This window comes from Paramisgurnus dabryanus, chromosome 17 (genome assembly GCF_030506205.2).
Source record: "Paramisgurnus dabryanus chromosome 17, PD_genome_1.1, whole genome shotgun sequence".
Lineage (NCBI taxonomy): Eukaryota > Metazoa > Chordata > Actinopteri > Cypriniformes > Cobitidae > Paramisgurnus > Paramisgurnus dabryanus.
In genome coordinates this window covers 9,323,903-9,346,541 of record NC_133353.1, presented here as the reverse complement: position 1 = coordinate 9,346,541, position 22,639 = coordinate 9,323,903, and the positions used below count along the sequence as shown (strand labels likewise).

General features: G+C 36.6%; 1 protein-coding gene across 1 annotated transcript in view; it reads right to left on the bottom strand.

Moving 5' to 3' along the window:
- The window catches only part of LOC135737763 (pleckstrin homology domain-containing family G member 3), a 43,579-nt gene that overhangs the window by 5,060 nt on the left and 15,880 nt on the right, over positions 1 to 22,639 (bottom strand). Inside the window, exons 3-17 of the mRNA XM_065255680.2 lie at positions 15,258 to 15,661; positions 11,877 to 11,977; positions 10,970 to 11,039; positions 10,654 to 10,700; positions 8,633 to 8,783; positions 8,074 to 8,205; positions 7,522 to 7,704; positions 6,544 to 6,636; positions 6,376 to 6,462; positions 4,756 to 4,789; positions 4,522 to 4,623; positions 4,410 to 4,442; positions 3,428 to 3,438; positions 2,394 to 2,804; positions 140 to 280 (exon numbers count right to left, since the gene is read on the bottom strand). Coding sequence (XP_065111752.1) covers positions 140 to 280; positions 2,394 to 2,804; positions 3,428 to 3,438; positions 4,410 to 4,442; positions 4,522 to 4,623; positions 4,756 to 4,789; positions 6,376 to 6,462; positions 6,544 to 6,636; positions 7,522 to 7,704; positions 8,074 to 8,205; positions 8,633 to 8,783; positions 10,654 to 10,700; positions 10,970 to 11,039; positions 11,877 to 11,977; positions 15,258 to 15,661 — 2,000 coding nt within the window. The remainder of the gene's footprint in view (positions 1 to 139; positions 281 to 2,393; positions 2,805 to 3,427; positions 3,439 to 4,409; positions 4,443 to 4,521; positions 4,624 to 4,755; positions 4,790 to 6,375; positions 6,463 to 6,543; positions 6,637 to 7,521; positions 7,705 to 8,073; positions 8,206 to 8,632; positions 8,784 to 10,653; positions 10,701 to 10,969; positions 11,040 to 11,876; positions 11,978 to 15,257; positions 15,662 to 22,639) is intronic.

The window sequence follows — 22,639 nt, the reverse complement described above, 5'->3', positions numbered from 1 at the left end:
TTGAAAATGCAATGCCCGACCACTGCAGAAAATGTTTAATCATTTACAGTATGCCGAGTTTATCTGTCCAATAACAGACATGCGATGTCCCCTTTTAAAGCTGTAAATCTCTTAAAGCAGTTCACAGGTAAAATCTTACATATTCAGCACTTTTGCAGGAGTTTGCCAGCTTAGAAACACTCAGACTATCCAGGATCTGCTCAGTTTTTCCTTCAAAAGATGTTTGATGGCTCGTGTCCATTGGTCTGTTCTCTTGAGTAACACAACGTCCATCTGTGTCCTACAAGAGCACAACACAGACAAATATAGTAACAGATCTGCTCTTACAGATGTCATTTATTTTTCATTTGCAATTCGCTTAAAAGAATCAATGCATATCAATGTTTCTCCACAGACAACTGACCTTCTGAAATTGCTTTTGTTCACCATCAAACAAAAACACAATAAAAGGGCAACCTTTTGTTTCATTTAATTACGGAAGGTTAGCCATCCGACCTCCGCCCCCAAAATTTGACAGTTAAATTTCCCTTTGAAGTTGAACTTCAATCAAGAGATCCCATTGTGCCTCTGCGTGCAAAAAACACTTTGAGATGCCCGATGTCTGCATGTGATTTTATCTGACTAACCATGATACTGTAACTTTCTTATTATAGCGTCACTGTCAGTGATTCAATACAGCAAAAAAAAAAAACTATTTAGCCAGCGAGCACAGACACAATAACACAAACATTTATACAGGATGACAAAAACCCCACACAATTTTACATGAGTTAAGACAATAACATCCAACTTTAAACAATACACTCACCTAAAGGATTATTAGGAACACCTGTTCAATTTCTCATTAATGCAATTATCTAATCAACCAATCACATAGCAGTTACTTCAATGCATTTAGGGGTGTGGTCCTGGTCAAGACGATCTCCTGAACTCCAAACGGAATGTCAGAATGGGAAAGAAAGGCGTTTTACGCAATTTTGAGCGTGGCATAGTTGTTGGTGCCAGACGGGCCGGTCTGAGTATCTGCTCAGTTACTGGGATTTTCACACTCAACCATTTCTAGGGTTTACAAAGAATGATGTGAAAAGAGAAAAACATCCATGCGGCAGTCCTCTGGGCAAAAATGACTTGTTGATGCTAGAGGTCAGAGGAGAATGGGCCGACTGATTCAAGCTGATAGATAAGAGCAACTTTGACTGAAATAACTACTTGTTACAACCAAGGTATGCAGAAAAGCATTTGTGAAGCCACAACACGCACAACCTTGAGGCGGATGGGCTACAACAGCAGAAGACCCCACTGTGTACCACTCATCTCCACTACAAAGAGGAAAAAGAGGCTACAATTTGCACAAGCTCACCAAAATTGGACAGTTGAAGATTGGAAAAATGTTGCCCGGTCTGAGTCTCTTTTTTTTGGGATATTCAGATGGTAGAGTCAGAATTTGGGGTAAACAGAATGAGAACATGGATCCATCATGCCTTGTTACCACTGTGCAGGCTGGTGGTGGTGGTGTAATGGTGTGGGAGATGTTTTCTTGGCACACTTTAGGCCCCTTAGTGCCAATTGGGCATCGTTTAAATGCCACGGCCTACCTGAGCATTGTTTCTGACCATGTCCATCCCTTTATGAGCACCATGTACCCATCCTCTGATGGCTACTTCCAGCAGTGTAATGCATCATGTCACAAAGCTCGAATCATTTAAAATTGGTTTCTTGAACATGACAATGAGTTCACTGTACTAAAATGGCCCGCACAGTCACCAGATCTCAACCCAATAGAGCATCTTTGGGATGTGGTGGAACGGGAGCTTCGTGCCCTGGATGTGCATCCCACAAATCTCCCTCAACTGTAAGATGCTATCCTATCAATATGGGCCTACATTTCTAAAGAATGCTTTCAGCACCTTATTGAATCAATGCCACATAGAATTAAGGCAGTTTTGAAGCCAAAAGGGGGGCAAACACAGTATTAGTATGGTGTTCCTAATAATCCTTTAGGTGAGTGTATATAGAATATTTTATGATTTTATTCACCCCTTGTATTTATTATGCAAAATATATAATAAACCTCTGATCACGATAAACAAATACATAAATCTTGAAGCACGTTTTTGTCTCAGGATCAATGCTAAATGTTTAAAAAGACGGCTGTATTAATACATCTGATCATGCAAAACATTTAGTGCACACTTAAAAGGGTTTTAATAAGACAGACTGATGGTTATTAGTGATTAGTGACCATGCATGCATGCAGAAGTGTCCACAGATGAAAGGTTTCATGCAGATCAGTAGAATGTGAGCTACATGAGAAGCATTGCTTGTGTTTGTTAGATGAAGATCACAGCAGTGGATGCAGAAACCAGAAAGCCCCGGGTGACAGCGAGTCTCACCGTTGTGATTGGATGTGAAAGCAAAGCCTTGGCCCTATACCGCAGACAGGAGAGCGCGGCCAGAACTGAACTGGTAAAGTCGGCTACCTGCTCATCCTCCATCAGAACTTCTTCCTCTCCTTCAATCCCATCATCATCATCATCATCTGCGTTCTGTGCTTCCTGCTCTTCGTGAATTTGTCTCATTTCCTCCGTGTCGTCCAGTGAGCCCGTACTGGATTCAAGATCGTGATCGATCCGTATCAGTTCAGGTACGACGCTCATCAGCTCTGATGTAGATCTCAAGGCAGTGGTCGGAAGGGACCGGCGATCTTTCTCCACTAACAGAGCACTTTCACTGTCTGCATGCTGGATGACACAAACACCTGTGGCGTGAGATCGGTTGTGCATTTTCATAGAAACAGACTGGACCTATGAAGGTACCACTGAACTGCTTTTTACATCATTTAAGAATTGTATGTGTGGGATGAGAGCCATTTCGTTACAGTTATGTACCTTTATGTAATAAGATGTATTTTTTTTTAAAGGGTATCGCCTCAATGACCGCTTTTGTACCTTTTGTTCTAAGTGTGTCATAATTACCACCAAGAGACTTTTTATGGTGCGAGTCTGTCAAACAATTATACATGAAGCAAATACACTTTATTCAGTTTACACGTTTGTTGATAGGTGAAATAAACCAAACGAATATGAAATGGACCAAGTCCAAAATGTATACATTTGTCAAATTTATGTATTTCAAACAAGCAAGGAGAAACATTCAAGGAGGACTTAAAGGGACCGTATATGCAAATGAAACCCTTGTATTTCTTCACATCTGTGGCACAACACAAATCAAGATTGAAGCGAGTGATACTTCTCTTTTCTTCTGATTTTGATTGCTATGCCGTGTCGGTGTAAGCACACTGGAAATATTCGGTTTAGATGATCAAACCTCGCGACCACACAAATCTAACTGTAATCTGATTGATGCTTCTTAACGTCCAGTACTAATGTGAGATGTGAAAAGCTTGCAGTGAAGAAACAAATCTTACCTTAAGATTTCCTGTATGACATCCAATGATGATTACAATCATGCAAAAACAGAAAACACATTTCATGTTATTCATATGACAACATATCTTACCGCACATTGTTTACCAAACAAAATCGAGTACCAAATATGCAAAGTTAAATCAAAATGGAGAAACAAGAAAGTCAGAGTTAGAAGTGACAGATTCATATAAAAGTGCATGACAGAAAGAAAAAACAATTAAGATTAAACTGCTCCGGTTTTCCTTTCATAACTGCAAATTAATATGCATAATGGACGAGAGCCAAAAATGGATTTGCAGTGGCACATAAAAAGCCCCTCACTGATGGGGTTCATTATTAACATCATTATGTGTGCGGGTGGAGAATAGGGGCTACGGCCTTTGATCTGACGCTGGAGGACTGAGTCCAGACTTAGAAACAAAGCTTTGATGGTAAAGCGGGCAGAGGGGTGACCCACATAAACAAAACACAAATATGATGCACCTGTCATCAATCCATCAGAAACATCTGACTGGAAACTTTCTTTCTTTATCAACTGCATCTCTGATCTTGTGTTTAATAAATAATTTTTTCATGCTTTTTAATTTAACTTTATCAGTAACATTTGAATCCTTTAAAAACGATTTATTACTGATAAGTAATAAATAATTATTTTAATATTTACAAGTTATTCTTTTTAATCTTGTCTCAATATGTTCAATATACGAAAAATATTTTTGTCACGTATGCATAGCTTTTTATTGTTTCATTAAATTGTATTCATTTATTTGTAAAATGAAGGGTCTTGCGCTGGAATGAGCTTCTCTCCCATGTTGACATGGATTTACAATTAAACTGACAATTCACAACGACTGCCACTAGGGGGCGAACTCTGACAGTCGTGTCTGAATGTAGTTTACAATGGAAAGGCAGCTTTGTGTTTTCAGTGATTTCTTACAAATGTGTATATGACACAGATGTTTTTGTAGACTGATCCATTACCTCTGGAGCTTCGTGTGATCTGTTTCCCCGGTTCTGTTAAACCAAACAGAGAAGAAAATGAGAAACAGAAGAGTTCTGGAGCGGAAAGTGAACTTTAAACAGCACCACATACCAGATCTTCTCCGTTCCTGCAAAGCACCTGAAGAGAAATCCTCACTCCGTCGGGACGACATTTTCTTCATTATGTCTGGACTGTAGCGATGCTTTACCATACCTGTAAAAGAGAGAGAGAAACAGAGCAAAATACAGTACAAGATTACCATAAGTGCTTTTGTGTTAATTAACAAGAACCATTCAGATCATTCTGTTATGTGGTAAGATCTCAGAACCCAGACACACGACTCACATGTTGGATCCATGTCCAGTATGGCATCTCTGGCCTGAAAATAACATCAAAGCAGAGATGAATAAGACACAGCTGATGGAGTTTAATATTCAGGCTATATGGCATGATGATCCACACCGAGGATGAGGGATAGACGTCCAGAGCAGGCGCTTTTAACCTGTAGTTAATACATCGATTTACAAATTTCCACAGGACAAAGAACCTCAGAAAACAGGGATTGTGTAAATGAGAAGCAACATATGACCTCATTTGAGATGAGAATACCCATACAGCAAAATGTAAAAAAAAGTAATTACATATATTTTTGAATTTGGAAAAATATATTTAGTTTAACCTTTTATATATGTACTTCAAAATTAAGATATAAAAAATATACTTTTACAAGCCGTATGGTAAAAAATATATTTCTCCTGGCCAAAATATAAAAGTTTGTGTAAAAGGTATAAACAAAAAATATAAAATATATTTAATTTTAACCGTTTTATGTTTATAGGTTTGTAACATACAATTTTTTTCTTCCAATGCGACATAATGCTTATAAATGCTTTAGAATAGATTTCAAAATATTAAAAAAAATGGCCAAAAAATATATTGGTGAAAAATACATTTTTGTAAACATATTTCAGCACATATATTTTTTACCTTTTTTGTATATTTTGAAATATAATCAAAATTATATTTGAAAATATATTTTTTTGCCATATGGGTAGCATGATATCTGTTTTGGATATTAGCCTATTTATGTTTGTTATGGAAGTATTGTTAGAGGTAAAACCCCATATGAACCCCTAAAGTTGTGTAGAAATGTGATTTAGTTAGAAATGATTCCTGCGTCTGTTGATTCGGTCTATGTGCAGGGCTCCAGACGGCCCCCAAATGGTGGCATTTTGCCCCTAAAATTTGAGTGTGCGCCACTGAATTTTACATCCAGTCACAAATGTGCAACCAATAAATTTGACCTTTTTTTCCAAAAGTGCACAATAAAATGTGTCAATTAATTTGAAAAAACACATTGTACTTTCTGAATCTCTAATTAAAGTATTTATTAGTAATACAGTGGAAATTAGTAGAAATGTGAATATCTGGTTAGCATGTTGATTTACGGTGTGTGCCCCTAAATTTTCTGGTTGCGCCCCTAAAATTTTCAGTTGGGGGCCACTGTGCTCCTAGTGAAAAAAGTTAATCTGGAGCCCTTATGTGCTTACCGGAGAAAAGTTTTTAACATATTCATGCCTTGTATTTTTAGTAATCTGTATGAATTAAAGATATTTACTAGGTTATAGGGCTATACTAGTGTTTTAAAGAAAAGCAAGCATGGGCACAACATTAGAAATGAATGATTAGCCAACAGGTTAATAACAAAACAGATTTTATGTACACATTGCGGTGCTCTTATCTCAAAATTAGGTCCTATGACCCTTCTCATTTTATCAATCCATGATTTCTGAGGTTCTTTGTCCTGTGGTAATTTGTTAAATGATGTATTTTCTGTGTTTTGATGGCTGAATGACCAGCATCCCGGTACCAAACAATAGGATTGGAAGTCCATCCCTCACAGACTTGGTTTAAAATCAACATGACGACAGACTGAATAAAATGTATACGGGGTGTTTTACTTACTTTCTGTGGAATAATAGCGTGATGATTCTCCAGAATGAGTCTCTTTATGTGATGAGCCCAGAGTTTCTTTTCCTCCACAGTTCTGGCCTGAGAAAGAGACAAACAGATGAAACTCAGAGCAACATTCATGATGGTCTGAGGTCATGTGACCTGTGATGTCTCACACACCTGAACCGTATGGGGCTGTTTGGGGTGTTTGTAATGGGTCACACTGAAGCGCAGTGAGTCTTTGGCACTTTCGATCAACATCAATGTGGAACACTAAAAAAAACACAAGATTAAAAACCACATGAAAGTTTTAATGAAGCTATCTGTTTCTGTGCAAACATCTTTCATTTCTCAGCTGAAATCTTAAAGGTGCCAAAGAATGCATTGTAATAATCTGTTAAATTGTTCTCCGATACACAGAAGGTTTGCGTCTTTAATAAGTGAAAAAAAAAAATGATCCAGAGTCAGTTTTATATGTCCATTTACAACCCTAGGATTTGTCTTTATAATGAAATGATCTATTATTATCTTATTTGAAAGGGTCATGAATAATAATGTTGAGCTCTGCTCTGATTGGCTGTTTCTCTTTCAGTAGCTCTGTGTGTGTGTGTAAACAGATCTTATGTTTAAGAGTATTCCTCAAAATCTGATACAGAATCAATTGTTTGGAGATTGTAAATGGACGCTTCTGAGTGGTAAGTTTGTGGTTTTTTCAGTATGGATCTGCAAAACGTAACTCTAACGTCAATAGGAGAAATTCAGACTAAACACTAGCATATAGGATTAACTAGCACATAGCATTAACTAGCATATAGCATTAACTCAGCAATCACAACTTTGCTTTTAGCATTGTAACATTATTGAACTTAGGTCGCACATCTCGTCTGTAACGTCACAGTTGGTGTTATATTGAGATCGGTCTGTTATCCAGCTGTCTTTTGAAATCGTGTTTGAGGCTCATTATGTGTCATTTCCACATACACAACTCTTATTGTTTATCCATGCCTACACAAATACAGTTTTACATTCTACGGCACCTTTAAAGTCACGAGACACATGCATTAAAATACGAACACAAGTCAGATTGCTTCATATAATATTTATGCTGTGTAGAATATCTCTGATACTTGTTGTGGTCACTCAACAAACAGCATGTACCGATATATGAGTCTTGTAGACATAATGTTCTCCTCGTTTCTTGGTAATGAGCATCATCTTATCGAACAGAAAGAGGGTTCTCTCGTTCTTGGCTCGGTGGACGTGGAACGTTCCCTCCAGAACCAATTCGCCATAGGTGGTGAGATCCGGACCCTTCCAGTTGATGAGCAGAGATTGAATCTCCTGTGGGCAGATGAGCACAACATGAATAGACAGATCCTCAAACACCATGACTTCGTTTTATAATGAATCAAAGCTATGTTAATGTGTTAGCGTGAAGCTCATTAAACATGCTAATTAAATGCAATCATATTTTATTATTTGAGCTACTTTAGAGATCACTTGTTACTACGGTCATCCATTAGTAGTACATTATGATGTGCCCTACACCCTCAGACAAGAGCATCAATAAAGCATTCACTGTAGCTTAAATAATAAAACAACAGCGATGGGTTTTCATTCCTGTTTGGACTGAACCTGAACTGGAAACCTTGTAATCGCACCCTTAACCACTACACAGCACCCCTCCTAAATCCCTGTATGAATGCAGACCTGAACTCTGACAGCGTGCTCGTGTTTTCTCTTCATGTCATTGATGTACCAGGCCACTCCTGTCATGGTGTCTATGGCCTCGATCACCACATCATAACCGTCTTCATCAGGGTCAAAGTGTTTGGCTATTTCCTGCAAACACAGCCAGAGGAAATCAATTCATATGTTGTGAAAAAATTATCATATCATCAGGTGAAAACTGAAAGGCTTTGAAAAGTGAAAACACATTTCATCAGAGACACAGGACTGAGGTTCACGGTGTTAACACATAGTGACGGTCAATATACTTCTAAAAAAACGAAATTATACTATAAGAAACAGAAAAACTGATGCTTGACCTAAACATGATTAATAAAATTGAAAATGAAAGATTTGTTCTAAGAAAAGAAACAACGTCTTGTACGTTTATTAATGCACTTTAAGTTCATTACAATAAATGATATTAGCCCTTTATTGACAAGACAATAACACAGAAATGAATTTGTAATTGTTACTTCTAACACCTGATCAGGTGTGACGTGTTTCAGATGGAGCTGGAGGTTTGTTTAGAGGTCAATACCTGAAGCAGCAGGTGATATTTAAGGATCCTCTGAACAGGTTTAAGCAGATAAGAACCCAGAGGAAGAGACCGCTTGATAGACGCCTGACGATCCCTTAAAAACTTAGCCAGAGTTTTATTCCTCAAACAATCTGTGAGTACTGCCACTGAACTACACAGAGAGAGAGGGGGAAGAAAAGGTTATAAATAAATGTTTGTAAATGGACACACGAATGATTTGCTTTGCACATTATTAGAGATGCACCGACACATCGACCTATAATCGCTAGTGACAGATAAAAGCAATTTTCCACCATCAGACACACTACCCATGAACACGTCAGATTATATCCTGCCAATACAAATGCATCATAACTCTTACTGTGTGATTATTATGAATTGGGTCACAATGATCAGTAGATGTCATTGTAAGTAATCAAATATCCTTTTGTATCGGTGCACTGCAAAAAAGGACTTTCTTACTTAGGATTTTTGTCTTGTTTTCAGTACAAATATCTTAAAGCAACACTATGTAGTTTCCATGTAAAAATGACTTACAGCTCCCCCATGTGGTTGAAAAGCGCAATAGTGCGGGGCGGGGCTGTGTTTCCTACCCTCCACCGCCACTTTCAGAGTGTGCTTGTAGCAGCTAGGAGGTTGCTCAGGTTGCAGCAACAGTACAATTTGTCCAGTTAAAAGTTGTTCTATCGCTGAAATAATTTTAGAGACATTATTTAAAGGTAAAAAACTACATAGTGTTGCTTTAAATTCTTAAATTAAGATGAATTTCATGACCTAAGAAAATAAGTTATATATATAAGTTTTTAGACAAAACATCTTTATTTTAAGAAAAAAGCAAAAAAACATACAATTTAAGTAAATTTGTGCTTAACACAAAACAAACAAAAAAATCTGCCAATGGGGTAAGAAACACTTTTTAAACACTTAATTTAAAAAAAAAATGTCTTGCCCTACTTTTTTACACAAATTTACTTAAATTGTATGTTTAAAAAAAAAAATTGAATTATTTTCTTAGGTCACTTTGCTCATAAAGAAAATTCATCTTGATTTAAGAATGTTTAGATATTTGCACCAAAAACAAGACAAAAATACTACGCAAGAAAGTCAATTTTGCTGCGTGCATCCCTACACATTATGTCTAATTACAACAGATAAATTAACCCTTTAATTCATGATACAGTTATGATGGCATTATTTCAGATATTAGCCAGACTTTTACCTACAAACAAACCACAAATCAAAGCTTAAACAACACATGAAGAAGAGAAACGTGTTGTGATGTTTGTTGTGTGTGTCTGATAGCAGTGAGATTTGTAGAGATGATGTCACTCAGAAGTCTCATGTCACTCAAACTGTCTGTCTGATCTTATATTTGAAGGTCAATATTGTCTTAAAGGTGCAGTGTATAAATTTTAGCGGCATCTAGTGGTGAGGTTGCGCATTGCAACCACAGCTCAGTCCACTGCTCACCCCTCGCTTTTGAAATGCACGAAGAACCTACGTTAGCCACCACCGGACAAACATGTTATCGTTGGAGACAACTTAGTAAAAAAGTTTGTCCGTTAAGGGCTTCTGTAGAAACATGGCGACACAAAATGGCGACTTCCATGTAAGGCAGGGATGTCCAAAGTCGGTCCTGGAGGGCCTGTGTCCTGCAGAGTTTAGCTAAAACTTCCATCAACATAACTGGCTCAAAGTATCTTGTCTGCCTAGTAAGACCTTGATTAGCTGGATCGGGTGTGTTTGATTAGGGTTGGAATAAAACTCTGCAGAGACACCGGCCCTCCAGGAGCAGGAGTGGACACCCCTGATGTAAGGGGACCCTCGGTGTATGTAGATAAAAACATCTCATTCTAAGGTAATAAAAACATAACGGTTTTATACACCCCTGATCATATAGTTTTGTATATTATTTTGCATTTCTATCAAGAGATCCTTCAAAAAATTACACACTGCACCTTTAAAGAAACAACCTGACGAGATGATTGCACCGGAGATCAAAATAGATGTTTTATACTTACTTAGGGTAGTTTGTACAGTACTGCGTGTAGATCTCAAAATACTCGCTCTAAAAAAAATAATGTAAACATAAAAATCAGTCAATACTTTAAAGTGGAAACAAAACATTTGCTTACAAATAAAACACAGTATTATCAGATGATGCTTAAATAAGTTTCTATGGTAGTGTACTCATAATCACATTTCTATACTATAGTATGTACAGTACATGCTTCATTAAATACCACGGTAATACAAACATAACAGATTCATGTTATTACACCAGATGATAGTTATTGTATTTTAAAGACACATTTATATATATGATGTATTTAATACCTTGTCTACAAAGCAGCGTGCGATGGCCACAGGATCATTGGCACAGGTGTCTAAACAGTGCAACAATTCACTAAACACAAAACATCATCAAACTTTAATACTTCAGTTACACAGGAGATGAAATGAAAAACAACAAAGTCTGTGATTAGATCACATTATCATTCTGATGTTGTATAGTCACTGAAATGGGATCAACAAACACTAACAGTGCTGTGATTAAAGGAAATGTTTTGCATTAAATAAGCCGATAATCAAGTGATTCATCCTTACACAAGTTAATGGAGACAGGAGTGTGTGTTACTCCTTTAACCGTGGTAAAATCATGATCAGGCTGAATGTGAGAGTCACAATGACTATGAGATAATGACCAAGTTTACATTGGCCTACATTCACATAGACACACCACACCTTCAATGTAAATATCACACTAACTTACTCTACAGCCAAACAAACACACATCTTACCTTTGAAGACAAATATTTCATTACTTAATGCAAACACTGTGACACTAAAACTGACAGAGACAAACTTCTACTGACATTGACTGACAAGAGTAACAATGACGGCAGTCGACCCAATTTATTAAATAAAAATGGTTAAAATCTAATCTAATCTGCTAATTTTAGTTCAAATGTGATCTTGGTTTGCTGTCAAACTCGTTTACAAGTGTTAAAGAGAATCTGTTTGAACAGTTTGTGTCTGAAGGCCTCGGGTGAAGAATCTTCTTCTTAAAAAAACCTAAAGAAGGAGTTTATTTACATCACACATCTGAGACCAAACATCATCTCAGCTGCTCTGGGTGAATCTGATATTTTAGTGTTTTATCTGATCATTAAACATCACATGTAATATCAGATGCATGATTTTCTGAACATGTTAGTTTCTAATAAATGATTCACAATCTTACCTGTTGAACTCATATATCTGTTCAATATTCCCAAATAATGAGCACACTTGTTCTGGCTTGATGGGCAGATCCCTCGTGTCTATGACGTGTACAAGATAGTCCTGAAAAATTGACAAAGAAATATTAAAGCCAACTAATATCAAACAATTATTTGAACTCCTGACATGTAATACATCTAACTGATCAGTAGATGGCGATAGAGGAACACAGTGAACTGGACCTTAATGCACTATTCTACAATACTATATATAATTATTAAAGTTTCAATTATTAAGTAAAAACTGTTTCTCTCGTGTAAATGCACAACATCTTCTGAACTATACCCAAAACATCATTTCAGCATATAAAAGATGCAAAGAAACTCTGTTGTGCTGTTATGATGAAAAACACTTTTATTATCATGTTTTCATCAACTACACCAGTGTTTCAAAACCACCACCAAAGAGTTCTAGGTGACTTAAAATCATCTACAATATGACAAAACAAGCATTAAAACAAGCAAAACATTTAGTGGATGGTTAAAAAGAATACACATCTTTATATCTAGCCAAACTCTAGAATATTTTATTATTTATAAACTGTGAGAGGAACTTGTATTTAAAAATATGTACATTTACCGTGGTATATACATAGATAGCATAATACTATTCTTGTATAATAAAGATGTAAAACAAAAACAATTTAAGATCTTTCATTGGTTTTATAATCAAATGAAATCACACTGATGACTTTATACATCTTCATTCCTCAATGGTAAAAGTCACTGAAGATTAACTTGCACTCAGTGAAGCAGACCTGATCAATGCTCACATGATTTTCTCATTATGCAAATTTTGGAAGCTGCTTTACATGAACCTAAACCTGACTGGGTCAAGGTAAAGTCTCACTGGCAATGTCATAACACACACACACACACACACACACACACACACACACACACACACACACACACACACACACACACACACACACACACACATCATCTAATGGTCTTATTAGGAAATGAGATTCGGAGCGCTGTGGTTCTATGAGAGGAGCTCATTCAGCAGAGATGATCCAGAGATTTTCTTTATGTCATGACTGAAGTTCAGCTTCATGAGATGATGCAAATAAAACCTCTGAGTGTTAAAAACTACTGGCTTAAAGTAAAGTTTTAGATGTCACGATGCTCAGTTTAGGGAAGTATGGTCTGGGTGTGGAGTGAAAAACTTTAACACTTTGTTGTGAGACCCATAATTCTTTGTGAGTGTCTGTGTTTATTTAACTCGGTTAACTGTTCTGCTTTAGTAAAACACACAGCAAACCAGAACCCCATTCATACAACACTTTGGTCCCAGAACATTTCTGTAAAACTGGGCTTTCGTTGTTAACACAAACATCATCTGTGATCATTCCTGTAGAGACGACCTAGTAACTTTGCCGTAACATTCACGGAAATCTTTCTGTGTGAACAAGAGGCAGAAACAATGCCGTAAGAGACACGATGTAGTGAGGACGCACGTGACATCGCAACAAGAAGTTATGATTTAAATGCAGATGTCTCCAAACTGGACTGAAGCAGAGATCAGGGAGCTCCTCACTATCAGCGCTGAAGCTGAGATCATTCACCAGCATGACAGAAAAGAGCATCACAGGCTCATTATCATCTTATCAGAAACTAAAATGCGCATGCGTGGTTTTCCCAAAGAGAAATCACAGAGAATTAGCAAACTTCAGACACTGTGGAAAAAACCTGTCAAGTGCACACTGCAAAAAATGACTTTCTTACTTAGTATTTGTGTCTTGTTTTCAGTAGAAATATATAAAAATTCTTAAATTAAGATGCTTTTTCTTGATGAGCAAAACGAAAAGTAAATAAGTCTAGTTTTAAGACAAATAATAAACAATTTAAGTGAAATTGTCCTTAAAACAAGCTAAATTATCTGCCAATGGGGGGAGAAAAAAATTTGTGAAATAAGATTTCCTTATTCTTAAACACTTCATTCAAGTAAATGTTCTCACTCCATTGGCAGATATTTTTGCTTGTTTTAAGCACAAATTCACTTAAATTGTATATTTTTTGTCTAAAAACGAGTATGTTTTGCAGTGCATTACTTTAAATACATCACATGTCTTTACAAAAAATCATTGGCAGTGTGAATGAACCAAAAATCAAAATGATCCCGGACAAATCCCAGACGCATTTTCCGTGTATTATCCATAATCTTTGTGTGAAAAGTGCTCAGGTAAAGCATCATATTTGAGCGTTTAGTGAAGTTCACACCAGCCAACACCAAAATGTCAAGATCATGAGGGAATATAAAGTCTTAAGAAAACCTGTTAGATTATCCAGGGAAATTAAAAGAAAAAACATTTGAGCCAAATTCCCAGACAGTCAGTATAACACAACTTCAGTTAAAGACTTACTGTGTCCAACACAGCTGTGAAAATACAATACTTCCTATGTTTAAGAGCCTCTTACATCTGGAAAACACCTCAGACCAAATTCAAAACCCCTACTTAAGCATATTTCTATTGCAATGCATTGTGGGATTCTCTCTATTACAAAAAATAAACACCTACGATGCCTTTGATTTTGTCTATTAAGATGACATCTTAAGACACCATAATTACACTGCCTACCTACTGGAGCCGATCTGTCTATATCATCTAGGGTATTTATAATCTGGGTGTGAAGCAGACGTCATATTTCTCAATGGAAAATCCACAATAAAAATGAGCAGGTCTGGGAAGGCATTCCTGCCTGGGAAGGGAGGGACACACCTGTGGAAACCTCCAAACTAAAAAAAATCCCCAAACTCAGCAGAGACATTCTGCTGACACCAAATTTTTACCAGACTAAAGCTACATCTGTCTGCGTTCCCAACTAAAATAACAGTAACTAGTGAAAATGCTCACTGTTGAGTGTAGTTTATTGTGTTTGTAATCTCTGTGTGTTCTGCAGAAGTGTTACAAACACCATTTGTCTGTCGCGACTGCTGAACGTTTGTGCTGGATGTACATTAACTTCTGAGACAAAACAGCAGGTTTATGAAACTTTTATCATTATATCAGAGATCCTAACTAACTAAAATACAAGAGTACAAAAAACACAACTCACATAAAAAGTAAAAAGTCAAAGCCCTGTTGGTTAATTTCTTTTTCGGGCCATTCTTTTAAAAAAAGTAAATGAGATCAGAGACTGGCAATGTGCTGTTATAAAAGTTAAAAACAGTATAATGTTATGCAAATGAGCTGTGACACAACATATGATGACTATCAAAAGTGTGAGGTTTGTGTGACCGGTATGATATTGCAGTGAAGAGTTGAGTTTGTATTATTGTGATTGTGTTAGATTAACACAATTATAACCTGTAGCTGTGAAACATCATCATCGCTCACCTCCACAATACTGCGCAGATCTCTGACGTACATTCTCTCCGTCTCTATAATCTCCATCACCACACGATCCACATAGCTAAGCTGTGGGTTGGGTGCCATGGTGACGGCGGCAAATGGTGAGAGATGGTCTTTGCAGCGCTCTGATGATGTAATCACCGGTTCTGATACGGTCCACTCCAGTTCTGAATGGTCTAAGGGTCTCTCTGAAGGACTGAGGTCCAGGTCGATATCACCCGATGATGGTGAGGGTCTCTGAGGGCTGCTGATCGCCTCTACAGAAGAACAGGAGGAGACTGAAGACACCAAACTGACCGGCCGACGGTCCTCTGAACGCTCAGTGTTGGAGATGGAGTGCGTGTCATGGCTGCCCGGGGACGAGCCCGTCGATAAACGATGACATTCTGCTAAAGGCAAACACAGAATTAGATTGATTATTATAGGGTTTGTATTTAGTGCAATGTTTCTTGCACCAATAGCAAATTTCACTTTCACCCTGATTCTTTGGCACAATGTTTTAGCTTTTATAAATCAGCTGTTTTTGTAGTTTAGTTTCAATAAATATTTTTAGTAGTGATGCACCGATGTATCGGCCGCCGATATTTATCGGCCGATTTTTGATGAATTTGAAACCATCGGCATATCGGCAATAGCACGAGAAATGCAGATACCGATTGTTTATTAATTAACTGCATAAAGAAATCCAATATATGTAAAAAATGAGTTAATGTTGTTAATAAAATAAATGCTGAATAGCAAAAACCACCTTTGAAGGTTGTCATGCTGTCTTATTATATTTGTTTTAGCTTTATTTGTGCCTCTCTTATTATGTTGGTCAGTTGAATGTTAATTAGACCCAATCCATGTTAGGTAAAAATAATTTGATGCAGAAATAAACCAGCTAATAGACCAACTGTATACTATTGTACACGAGTGTTTAATATCGGTATCCGCATCGGTATCGGCCAGAAGTTGTCTGTTTAAATCGGTATCGGCCCAAAAAAATCCTATCGGTGCATCCCTAATTTTTAGTCCAGAGTAGATGAGGTTTTGCCTTGTCAACATCACAGTACGTCTACACGGGTTATACTTAATGCAAAGAAGCATTTCAAGCATGCACACATTTATTTTAAGAGTTTGTAGTTTAATATGACTGTTGAAAATAGCAAGTCTCAATTTCTTCAAATGTAAATCCATCCGTGTTTATTCCTGTCATGGAATGATGTCGGATGGGAACGCGAGTCTGGCAGGAAATAAAGCGCAAACTATGTGAGACAAACTGATAAGAAGGATTTGGGGGTCACAGGTTGACGTCATATCCAACACACACAAAACACAGGGAAAACACATGAAAACTGAGACGTTGACGCACTTTGTAGAGGTTTTTTATTTACTAGGAGAAAATGGATCTCATATATGGCAAAGGTTTATGGCTAAAAAACAATAATTAAAATACTGCAAGCAAATGAATTTATGTTCGCAATCTGGTTTAATGCATTGATAGAAAAACAGCAGCTGGTTTACTTGAATGAATCAAATAAAAGTCTCAGATTTACATTACAGTTTTAAAGGGACAATAGGGGTGTGCAATATAGCCTCAAAATGATATCATGATATTTTAAGAATGTTTGTGGTAATGATATTTATAACACTATAAAAAAATGTATTTGCTGCTATGTTATGGTAGCAAAGTCCTTGATATTACGCCAGAATGAGAGTATAAAGCCTAGACATATCGGCCTAGAAAAACTTTTAATTTTACGTCGGTCTTACTACACGATGTAACATCAGAAGAGTCAAGTTTTAAATAGGAAAAATATCAAAACTTAAACAATAGATTCAATAGATTATGCTAAGCTACGCTAAAAGTGGTAGCGCCAGACCCAGAGATCATCTGAATGGATTCCAAAACGATAAAAATCAAAAGTTTAACTCTAGTGGACCTGGAAAATGAGCATATTTTCAAAAAAGTTACCTTTTAGGGAAAGTTGATTGAGAATCAGAAGAGCTTAAATCCCGACATATTAACAGGATAGATAATCAGATCATTTAACTCAGGAGGATCATTCAAAATGAATCAAGGCATTAAAATAAATGGCCAGAAAAGTGTTTTGAAAGCTGTACATTTGTTTCTAAGCCAATGGTAAGCTGTCATTACAACATCTTTCCATATCTTACGGCTCTCAAAACCTCTTTGCGGACTTGTAGATGCTTGATAAGAGTGAGGTCACAATGAAATCCAAACACAAGCCTACACATGAGCCGTACGACCCAATCTCATCTTTCCATCGGCTCTCCTGACTCACAGATGATATCACCACATCTCTGATAAAGAAGAAATCTTTATGACATCTATAAACATGTCCATGGAAGGGAAGGGTGCTGTGACTAAAACATTTCATCACCACAAGAACGTTGTCCAGTTTGAGAGTAATTCATATCATTTTACACCGCATATAGTAAATTATTCAATTTAATTTAATGGCTCACAACAGATGAGTCTGACATCAGTGCAAAAACAGGATTACATTAAATCTAACATCTCAGTTGAAAACTAAATACTCAAAACAATAAAACAGCAGCTTTGTCCTGGAGCTGTTGCAAGTGTTTGTGTTGTTTTGAAATCTTCTGGTTTTCAGTAAGTGTAAACTTTTGTTTCCTTCCTGTGTTTGCTAAGACTGTAGAGTCATCATCAGTGTTTTAATACAGTCACTGTATCATCTCACACACTTCTGGTGTTCAAGTCAAGATGTAAAGCATCAGACCAGGGTGTTTGGCTAAAATGAGGGACATTAATAAAGCGAACGAGTGAATAATGAAGAAGAAATCTGTCAAGAGCGTTTAGATCATAGATATGTATATAAAGGCTAGATGGCTCGCCCGCCCTGCTGGCCAATTGAGTGGAACGTCTGCATTTTGGCGGCCATCTTAGGACAGGGCACTCGCTCACTCCTAGCATTGAGTTTTAATGATGCAGGTACTTTTAAATGACCATAACTTGCTTAATTTTTTACCGATTTTCAAACGGTTTGGTTTATTATAAACGTCAAAGATGTAACTATGACACTGCATACCTATACTAAAAATATATAAAAAAATCATGAAACATGTCAAAGCATCCAGTATTATAGCCACGTTAATAACGTTTGTAAAAAACCAAACCGTTTGAAAATCGGTAGAAAATTGAGCAAGTTATGGTCATTTAAAAGTACCTTCACCATTAAACTCAATGCTACGAGTGAGCGAGCGTCCTGTCCTAAGATGGCCGCCAGGTGATGCCATTAGGGACTCAGCGGTAAGCCATCTAGCCTTTATACATATCTATGGTTTAGATGTTCAATCCAGAAGTCCAGCTAGTTAAACACAACATGTTTGGCTAATACGAAAGTTAAAACTAAAGGCAACTCCCTGGATTCACTATCATCTGGAGAAAATTAAAATTCAGTCAGTATCTAGCTGAACTGGTACTTTGTCAAAACTCATGGTCGCTCTGGTGAGGTTTTTTAAGAGCTCCATCAGTATTTTATCTCAACCATCTGCTTCAGAAAACAGAAACAATGCTTCTGGTTGTCAGAAAGTAGCTAATGTTTATCCTAATGTTTAAACTGTGTGATATCCATACAGACAGACAGACAGACACATTCCTTCAGATTATTAATGGAAACACACCTGAAGAGACATTTACATTCCTACACCTAAGCTTCAGATATTTTTGACATCTTCAATGATATTATCATTCACTCAATAATATATCAAGTGTGAAAATATTCACATTACTACAGATGATGATGCTGTTGTGATGTGTGTTCTTGTCACGGAGGTAAAAATATCATCTGTAACCATCTACATTACCTTTGATGATATATTATGCAACAAAAAAAACTGTGAGATATTTCCAAGGGACAAACTATTACAAAATTCTGGATTGAGGAAACATTGAACATTTCAACTTTTATGAGTTTGTTTTAAACAATGAACCAGTGTATACACAAGCGGTGACCCATACACATTTCCATTGGACTGTGAGAGTTTTACCAGAGTTTCTTATAATGATTAACTCACATCAAGGTGAGTGTAGTATTTATCTGTACAAAACACATTCAACCACCAAAACACCTGGATATAATGATGAATTTAGGAAAGATCATAAGAAAATATTTGTGCCGCAGATGAACCTCTTCTAAACAGATTTCGTCACATTAACCTGATTTCAAACGTGCATGACAACAAATTTTTCTTATATTTTGAGGAATGTTTTTAACCAAACTAATCAGAATCCCCATTGACTTTCATAGTATTCTTTTATCCTACTATGGAAGTCAATGGGGCTTCTGATCGGTTTGTGTACAAACATTACTCAAAATACAAACTTATTTTATGAATTTGGTGTATTTTTTTCCATTCAAATTTCTCTTGGTGGTTAATAACACATTTTTCTGTGGTGTGACAAACTCAAAACACATTTCATATTGGACTTTAACAAACATTTTTTACTGAACATCTATGGTTTGGATTCCATGAGTGTTTAAGCACACAACCCCTTCATTTGCATTGCTTGAATTCCTGAATCCTCATATATAAACAGAGACTGTAGGGATATATTAAAACACACAAACACAGGTTCCTGTTCACCTTATCATCTGTTAAAGTAGAAAAATGCAAATGATACAATGACATACAGGTCACATCTAAAACACAGAGGAAAACAGAACAGCTCAAATTATACAGATTCATGTCAAAAGACTTAAACAACTTTTAAACGAATCTCAAAACTTAAATAGTCATTCAAGTCTTTCAAGACTGTGAAAGATATCTCAGGTCAGGTCAGGTGTTATTTAAATTCAACTTTTTAATTAAATGGCACAATGATCTCCAAACATTTTTTAAATAAATTACGCCGTAAAACATCAAACAGAGCTAATTCTCAAACAGACCAGACTGATGTCAGATAGGCCTTCTTGTTCTTTTATAAATGCCATTTATCTATTATCTAATATCATCATTTAGGCCTGCACGATATGGGGGGGGGCTAACTTGCGGTGTTTTGTTTTTCTGCGATGCACGCTGCGATATGCAAAATACTGGACAAATTCACCAGATGATAAGAAAAGCTCTGTCAATAAAATATTTCTCAAAATAATAACACTTTTTTCCTTTTAAAATAAATTTTTTGGATATTCTGCAACGTAAGTATTGCAGAGTTGCACATTGCGGTGTCGATGCTGAACGATATATTGTTCAGCTCTATCATAACTGATTTTGTTTTTCAGAAATGTTATTAGCACATGTACTGTATAAACGCATGTGAAACAGGTTTACTGGTTTCCACCTTCATGTTTCCTCTGGGAAGCTATAGACTTCTGTAAAACTGTACTAACATTTGATGCACATGATCATCACATAAAACATTAAAACAGATCACATCATGTTTTTACACCTGCGTCTATACAGTCAAACCTGTGACATCTAAGATAAAAAAACATCCACTGCTACTCTCTGACCAATGCAAATGACCCTCATACATTTACATTTTAAAACACGCTACAAGGAAACTAATATTTGATATTACAGAACATCAAAAACAATACCATAAAACATCTATTATATAAATCTATGGAGAATTTATCAGGAAACTTCACCTGTCTGTTAATATTGCTCACCCGAGGGATGAAGAATTGCTGGTATAAGTAAGCGTGTCTCACACCTCAGACAGCATATAAGTGAGATCGGATCGGATATGATTCATGTGTGTTTAAGTCTGACACTCCTTTAAAGGTGAGACACTCCCTTTACATCATCATAACCAGGGTGCAATGTGCTGGGGGGGGGGATAAGGGGGAATGTCCCCCCTCATGTCTTTATATCCCTGCATCTGATTAATACATTTTTATCCCCGGTGGGGCCAAATTTATTCCCCCCTATAATTAATGGTCATCAAACAGCCATAAAGAGAGCCTAAAATAGAGATCATTTAATATAAGTAAGAACTCTGCCAAGCTTTAGTGCAAACAACAATAAAATCAAGAATGGTGTATGACTGTCATCGCTTCTGCTCCTGTGACAATAGGTTATGTCATGATACTTCTTTTAGTCCATGTCCGGATTTTCCAATATATTTTCCATATGACATTGCATTTTGTACTATTAAAGGGGACATTTCACAAGACTTTTTAAGATTTAAAATAAGTCTTTGGTGTCCCGAGTACATATGTCAAGTTTTACCTCAAAATATCAAATAGATAAGTAATTATAACATGTTAAAATTGACACTTTGTAGGTGTGAGCAAAAACGTGTCGTTTTGGGTGTAGGGCTGTCACTTTTTATTCGATATTCAAATATGCATTCGAACATGACGTGAAATATCCGTATTCGAACTATAAATAAACCAATGGGTTTTTTAAATGCCACGCTTTAGCGCATTTTTTACAGTAACACCTCATAATAGGAAGGAGACTGAGAGTGAGACCGACGACAGCAACTGTGCGCAAGAGAGGAAATCAAATGGGACCAAAATGAACCTCATGTGCATGTCAATATAGAAGTATAGTTTTATATAAAATGACATTGTTTATAGTGTTAAATATTATAGCAGAATAAAAAGCTTGTGTTAATACGTTCGCATTATGAAATTAGAATGTATGAAGATAATTTCATAATTTTTACAACACAATGTAAACTTTATATTAAACAACAAGAGCATTTGTCTGGTAAACGGATTTTAAATGATCATGTGCTGACTGTCGCGCGTCACATAGACGACAGAGTCAAGTGAGATCTGCTTATAAGTAAGTTTAATTTCATCTCAAGTATCAAAGGGTTTGTGCTCTCTATCATAAAATGGGCAAGCAAACAGGCACGCGCAGGGTTAATGTACTTGTCAATGACGGCTCACAAACATGCAGGATAGGCTATGTATGTGTGCTGCTTGTCAATGAGATTACTTCTCACAAACACACTCAAGCGCGGGATATGTGTGCTTGTCAATGACGGGCATTAAATCCGCTGAGTTTTCCGCCGAAATCTGCGGGCGCGAATTCCGTTTGCGTCTGCCTATATACTCCTGCTGCTATTTAAGTTGTCACGTTATTGTTTGTAACGGTTCTGAATCAGTTTTTTATATATATGTTTGTTATTCATAAGTTGATAATAACCTGCTGTTCAAACATTATGTAAAAAAGTAATCCAGACAGCCCTGTTTAAGACTGTCACTGTTAATAATTTTGTGATGAAATCACAATTACGGTGTTTTTTGATGTGCGCACGGGGGGCGCCTAGATATTTGAATATATTCGGATACACTGCATGATATTCGAAATCCGTTCGAATTAGATTTTTCTCAAAAGTGACAGCCCTATTTGTGTGTGTCCTTTAAAATTAAAATGAG